At 58.2% G+C, this 7,032-nt stretch overlaps 1 protein-coding gene across 1 annotated transcript in view; it reads right to left on the reverse strand.

Annotated features, from left to right (window-relative positions):
- Positions 1-3,439: 3,439 nt before the first annotated feature.
- The window catches only part of PDLIM4 (PDZ and LIM domain 4), an 11,514-nt gene continuing 7,921 nt past the window's right edge, over positions 3,440-7,032 (reverse strand). The window contains exons 3-6 of the mRNA XM_006166882.3: positions 5,190-5,386; positions 4,286-4,449; positions 3,863-3,980; positions 3,440-3,752 (exon numbers count right to left, since the gene is read on the reverse strand). Coding sequence (XP_006166944.1) covers positions 3,548-3,752; positions 3,863-3,980; positions 4,286-4,449; positions 5,190-5,386 — 684 coding nt within the window. The 3' untranslated portion in view covers positions 3,440-3,547. The remainder of the gene's footprint in view (positions 3,753-3,862; positions 3,981-4,285; positions 4,450-5,189; positions 5,387-7,032) is intronic.

Consider the following 7,032-nt stretch of genomic DNA (forward strand, 5'->3'; position numbering starts at 1 on the left):
AAGCGCTTACGCCATCTTGAGGGCTGAGGCAGGATACTCATAGACACCGGGAGTGGGAGGCAAGGAGGGAGGTGGGAGGCAGGGAGTCCCAGTGTGTGCGTGTGTGTGTGTGTGTGTGTGTGAGAGAGAGAGAGAGAGAGAGAGAGTGAGTGAGTCCCAGGGTCCCTGTACCTCCCAGTGTCTGACCCTTTGGCTTAGGCAGATCAGTGATAGGTCTTAGCCAGGCTTCGACCAAGAAGGTACTAGATCATTCTGGAGGCACTGGGCAGGGATAGAAGTGGGATGGGGGGGTGTAGGCTGCAACTGTTAGCTGCCTCGGGATGGGAGGGCTAAGGCTTTACTCTCAGGAAGGGGACGGGGGCTAGGCCTTGGAGAGGGAGTGGGGGTTTGCTGCACAAAGAAGATGAAAGGCCTTTGGAGCCGACAGAGGTCTGAAGGATATGAACAGAGGTGGGACAGATGGAGATCTGATGTAGCAAAAGGGTGGGACAGATCAGCAGCCGCCCAAGTTCAGCGAGACTTTCGATGCCATAGGGCGGGTGCCACCACGCCCGGTAACGAGGCTTTCGATGCTAGGCCTGTGATCAGGACTCCGTCCAGAGAGCCGGGGCCATGGAAGAGTTGAAGCAAAAGAGTGAGAAATTCCTTCAGCTGCTCCGAAATGGGCCCTAGATGTGCTCAGGAGGCTGAACCCAAGGCAGTGATGGGTAGGACGGGATGGCTGAGGCGAGGGTACAGGGGTGCTGCTTGGTAGCATGTACGAGGGGCAGGTTTGGGGACAATGACAGCTGGTCCTGGGTGAGGTAGGCCAGGGCACTGAGAGTTAGGGATTTTGGATCTGGCTTCTCTGCTTGGAAAGGGTCTGCTGTCCCGTCTCGGAACCGGGACCCTGGGTCACAGAGACCTTATCTACAAGAACCCTGTCCCAGGCCTCTCATAGCCCTCCACCCTTGGGCCCAGTCAGGACCTCTGGGCAGAAGAGGTAGGCTGTGCCCTGGGGGGAGATTGGGCCTTTTAATGGGGGAGGACAAATTGGGCTGGCAGCTCTGGGCATGATTCCTTGCAGCAGCCGTCCCAGCCACCCCCACAGGATGCCAGCGGGCTTGTCTGGCTGCTGCAGCCCTGCAGGCAGGGTAGAGGCCCATGGAGCAGGGAAGCTCAGTTTGGGCTGGTGGCCCCTGCAGCGGGGAGTGGGTGGTGGCATGTGACCGTGTTAAGGGGAGTACTGGCGGTGACGGTGACGGGGGAGTGGGGAGCTGTCTCTGTGGGTGAGTAGACAGGGGTGGGGGCTGGGCTCCTGGCTCCTGGTATTTTTCCACCGGATCCTGTGCCTAATGACTTTCCTGGCCACTGGTCATCCCCTCCGCTCCGCCTGTGACCGGGCGGGGCAGGACCAAGTCTGAGGGCGAGGCGGGGTGGAGGGGAAAGGCGGACTCTTTCACTGCCCACCGGATTCGGGTGTGGCTACCGGGGGGGGGAACGAGTGGGTGTGCGCCAGGGTCGGAGGCCCAGGCGGGGCCTCACTGCTGTCTGACCCCTCCAGGAGCAGAAAGGCACCAGGGGTGCTGACAGATTCTGGGGCACAGACAGGACCAGGGCTCCGAACTCCAGCTCTGCTCTCCTCGCCCCATTTCTCCTGAGGTACCTGCCCACTGCTTCTGGGCTGTGGTCTCTCAGGGAAGGGAGGGGCATGGAAAGAGTCTTTGGACGACTTAGGACAACTCTGAGCAGACACAGGAGATGGAGGAGAAGAAAACAAAGGAAGATTCACAAGAATACATACACAACGGCTGAACAAATGCAGGCTGATGCAGGTCAGGGCCCCCTCCTGGAGGGAAGGCCTCTGTCTTTCTCCTCAAGTGCGTCTGTAGAGGGCACAGGGGTGTTGGTTGGAAGCATGTACGAGGGGCAGGTTTGGGGACAATGAGAGCTGGTCCTGGGTGAGGTAGGACCTGGGGATTCTGGATCTGGCTTCTCTTCCTGGAAAGGGTCTGCTGTCCCATCTCGGGACTGGGACCCTGGGTCACAGAGACCTTATCCTACAAGAACCCTGTCCCAAGCCTCTCATAGCCTTCAGGGTAACCCCAGTCATGGTGGAAAGAGGTTTGTTTACTTTTCCAGAGCCTGACATACCCAGCCTAAGAAGACAACAGTAATTAGAAGTGTAATATTGTTGCCGGAATAGAAAAATAGAGGAACAGAATTGAGTAAGATTTTTACAGAATTACCAAAGAGTTCTACAAACCCGTGCAAAGTTATGCCTTGGGAAAATGGGTTAAGGGTTTAGGGCAATTCCCCTGAGAATCACTCTTAGAGAGTGAGGACTGCTCTGTTCCCACCTGTTCCCTTGGCGGGGGTGGGGGGGGAGCACCCAGCAAATGTACCGTACATATTTGCCAAATAGCGGAACTTCCGTGATGGGTAATCGGAGAAATGCAAACGAAGACAACTATGTATCACATTCTCCATATCAGATTGGCAAAAATGAAGAAAAACTTGATAAAATCCTGTGTTGGCAAGAGCACCAGGAAATGGGTACTGTCGCGTGCTGCTGGTGAAGAGTAGGAATTGATAAGTCCTTTGTGGTTTGTGATAGCACAAAATTGAAAGTGGCACAAACGTGCATACCGCGGCTGCAGAAATAAGCAGGGACGGAGTAACACTGGCCAGGGTCTTGTCTGGAGCAAGTGAATCCAGTGGATTCACAGGACCCAGACTCCGGACGCGTCCTGGGCCATGAGCAGCCAGTTCGCCACCTCTGATGCTGTCTATCTTTTTGAACAGTGTGTCTGTACTTGTGTGTGGACTCGAGGCCTGAGGCCCACGGCAGACCTACCACATGATGATCACAGGGCCTCCAAGGAGGGGTGGAATGTACCCCTTGAGACTGGAGACAGGAGGTGCATCTCGGGAAGGAAAGCGGCCCTGGGGACGAGATCTTTCTAAACCTTTCTCCTCTCTGGAAAATCAACGCCCCCTGGTGGGGGGAGAGGAGAAGGGGAAAGAAAAAGGGATCTGGGAGAATAAAGGGGGTAGGCAGTGAAGAAACCCAGAAGAGAATAACGGGAAGTAGGGACCCTCTGGGACAGTGCCCCGTGATCACCTCCCTCAGTCACCACCTCCTGCAAGGCGAGCTCCCCTGAGACTGGCGATAGCCACACGTGCAGCACCTCACCCTGCAGAGCTCTGGCCTCCCTCCTCTCATTGTCAGCTGACACGTTCCCCACCCCACCCACGTCAGTCACTTGATGCTGTGTAACGGCAAGCCCGATCTTACTTCATATGATCAGAGCTGCCCTGTGCTCAGGCCCGCCACCCACCACGGCAAAGCATGGTGCCTTTCTTGCTCAGCACGGGCATGCCTGGCACCTGAACAGATGTGACAGCATGCGGGAGCCATAGCCTGTGCTAGAGGGTGGCAGGCCAGGGCACTGACAGGTTGGAGGCCAAGCAGAGGGACTTTATTGGAGAGGCTGGGGTCAACATATTTACACAGGCCACGCTTGGGACATTAAAAGCAGCAGGAGTAGGGGTGGGAGGTCCCCACTCAGACAAGTTCCACCTTGGCGTTGGGGTACACCGCCACCACGTCGTAGCCCTCGGGTGGCTTGACGCGTGCCTTGGCGTGGCTCTCGCAGTAGAGCCGCTCGTCCAGGAAGAAATAACCTCGCTGCTTGAGGTTCAGGCCGCAGTCGCTGCACATGAAGCACTCGGGGTGGTAGAGCTTGTCCCGCGCCTTGACGATGGTGCCCCTGGGAGGAAGGGATAGGGCAGTGTCTAGTGACGGACGGACACATGAGCACGTCCCTTCCCTCGCCCTTGAGAGCTGGGGTTGGGGTGGGGCACGCGGGGCAGTACTCACACGATCCCGTGGCCACAGCGCGTGCACTCGGGCAGCCCCTGCAGGCCACTCAGTGGAGTGCCCAGCTTGCTGGCCGTGGGTTTGAGGTTTCGGGGGCCACCAGGCCCAGATCGCTCCCCTGAAACCCAGAGGGATGGTATGAGCCCGGCAGGGAGGTGAGAACTCCATTTCTTCGGTGTGCTGGGTTGGGCCCCTGACTGCAGGGCCATCGGCATCGAGAGCAGGGAGGGGACTCGGCGGGACGGGGCGATGGACAACAGTGGTGGAGTGGGACTCAGCACGTGCGGTGTAGTAAGAGTGTGGGAACAGCGTGGAGCCCAGACGGCAGGTGGCCGGGAAGCAATGCAGGTCACAAAGGGAGTGCAAGTTCTGGGCACTTTAGGAAGTGGGAAGGCAAGTGGGGTCAGGTGGTGGGAGTCTTACCGCCCTCGCCTGCTTCTAGCATGCCCTGCAAGTAGCGGAAGGAGCCCGACTGCTTAGGCTCTGCAGCTGTTGGCTCAGCTGGCTCCCGCAGCATCCTGTACACCTCCGAGCCCAGGTCGACTCTGCAGTCCCGGCTCCACGGGAGGGCCCTGGCTGGGTCGGCACTGGGTGGGAAGAAGAGGTGGACAAGGGACAGAGTTGCAGTTTGGGCCTTTACTCCGCCGGCTCGAGGGGTCTGCTGAGGCTCTGAGTCATAATGCAACCACCTGAGACCTCAGGATCAAGTGTCAAGGGTCAGGATGGGATCTGGAGAGATTCAAGGGGTCCAGGATTAAGACAGGATCTGAGTGTGACTTCAAAAGCCACCTCTGAGGAGGGACAGAGGTGTGGTGGTTGAGGCAGCTGGGTCCCACAGGGCTGACAGTATGGTCTGCCTCTCTGATCTGGCAGCATGAAAAACATACTGGGAGTATGTGGGTGTGCACCCAAAACCCCAAAAGGAGGGAGATGGAGAAGGAACTGTGGCATGACCTCCCCCATGAAGACACTTTCTCACTTTCCTTCTCTTTCTCTCTTAAGTGAGTACATGTGCCCTCAGGCAAATTTTTAAAAAGGAAAAACAGAATCAGCAGGTGGCGTAATGGCTATGTCACTGGACTCCCATGTAGTTGACTGTGGTCCTGGTCCTGGATCTGGTGGCTTAAACTCACCCCGGGCATGTGTATGTGCATGCTCGAGATCCCAAGAGAGCAGAGGAGAAGGGATTGTGGCATGACCACCCCTCAGGGTGATTTCTCACTTTCTGTCTCTCTGGTAAACATGTGTGACCTATAGTAAAAGTCCTTCAAAAAAAAAAAAAAAAAAAGGAAAAAGGAAAAAGAGAAAAGCCAGATTGCTGTACTACCTGGGGGGTGGCGACACGTGCAGTGTGCTCATCTGGGCTGGCAGGGTGGCCTCACTGCTACTGCCATTGAGAGGGGCTGAAAGACGAGGTGGCTGCCCATATGGCGATCCCAGGCCTGCTCTGCCATCTTCTGGCCCAATTCCGGTGGCTGAGGACCGCCTGCTGCTCGCTGGAGTGCCATCCTGTGAGAGAAAGGCCTAAAGCACAGGACATCCTCTGGCCTCTGGTCCTCGCTCACCCTCCTCCACCCTGCAATGCCTGGCTTCAGTGGACGCTGGTGGCCCCCTCTGCTCTGTCATCTCTGGGCTCCTGTGCCTAGCCAGGGAAGGGACTGTGGGCAAGAACTGAGCCGTGGGCATGATTTAATCCCTGCAAAATGAGAAACGCCGTGGAAAGCCAGACACAAAAGCCTGAGTGACTGAGCAAAACCTAGTGGTTCTGACCGCCAGCGCCAGGAAGAACGGCCGTGTGGCTGCAGCAGAGCCTGCGGCTTCCCGTCCCACTACCCCACCACCAGCCTGCCGTCTGTGGCTGACGCGTCTGTGAGAGGAGTACCCTGAGCATGCCCCTCGGCCTGTGAGGAGAGGGCAGTATCTCTGCGGGTGTGGGTCTCCCAGGGCCTGGGGAATCCTTGTCCCTGCAGAGTCTAGAGCTGGGCTGCCCCCTGTCTGCAGGCACACACAAGCACACTCAGGGCTCTGTGAACAGGGGCATGCTCACAAGGACAACGTCCTCTTACAGACACCTGACCACCTGCACACGGGACGAATGGTCAGCCCCAGCTCTGGTCACCCAAGGAGGGACACGGTCACCCCCGGGCCAAGCCTGGGCAGAGCAGCCTGATTTTAGGGTGAGCTCAGATTGGGTCTTGGAGATGGTACCATGTCAGGCCCCCCTCTGCTCCACAGTGAGGACAGGAGCATAGGTAGGGAGGAGAGGCCACTCCACTAGTGGGAAGCAGCCTGGCTCGAACCAGGGCAGCCGCTAGCGCCGGGGCACGATCGTGCGTGCAGGGCTCTGTCCAGACTGCCCCCTGCTTTCTACAGGGCAGGAGCCTGGCAATGAGCAGGCCAGCCGTCAGGCCCCCCATTTCTCTCACCCCTCAGACAAAGGGGAGGGTTTTGCTGGCCAGGTGGCCCCCATAATGCTGCCATGGCAGCAAGACCCCCGTCCTCATCAGGTTCAAAAAAGGCCCTAAGAAACCTGAGCACTCTCACATGTGTCTGCAGGGTGGGCGGGCAGGCCTGGCTGGCCCTAATGGGGACCAGATGCGCTGCAGTCGTGGGGGTGGGGCTGGGTCTCCAGGAGGAGGCTTCAACCGGAAGGGAGAGCTGAAGAGCGGAGGGGCTGGAGGGACCAGAGACAGGGAGGCAGGAGCCTTCACTGGCCCCCCACCCAGCAGGGTGTGGGATTCTATTGCAGGGTCATGGAGCCGCTGCCCCTCCCACGGCCACCCATGCAGCAGCCTCTCCAGGCCTGAACTCTGTTTAGGGTGCACTACCTCAGACTTGGTGTGGGTCCCGGCTCTCTCACTCACTAACCGGGCAAGTCACTTCACCTCTCAGAACCTCAGTTTCTTCATCTGTGCACAGGGAAACACGACAGTCACTGTATCCTAAGTTCCTTGTGGGGATGAAGTGAGACCATCACACGCAAAGCACTTAGCAGGTGCCTGGCACATGGCAAATGCCTGTCTGGTGAATGGCTGTCATGGGGACTCCTGGACTGCCCCTCTGTGTAGTGGTGCACCTCCTCTCCTCCTCCCCTATGCCCCAGCTCCCCTGTGCCCTGGCTCCCCATGCCCCGGCTCCCCTAGCCCCGGCTCCCCTGTGCCCCGGCCCGC

This window comes from Tupaia chinensis, unplaced genomic scaffold (genome assembly GCF_000334495.1).
Source record: "Tupaia chinensis unplaced genomic scaffold, TupChi_1.0 Scaffold144346_1, whole genome shotgun sequence".
Classification (NCBI taxonomy): domain Eukaryota; kingdom Metazoa; phylum Chordata; class Mammalia; order Scandentia; family Tupaiidae; genus Tupaia; species Tupaia belangeri.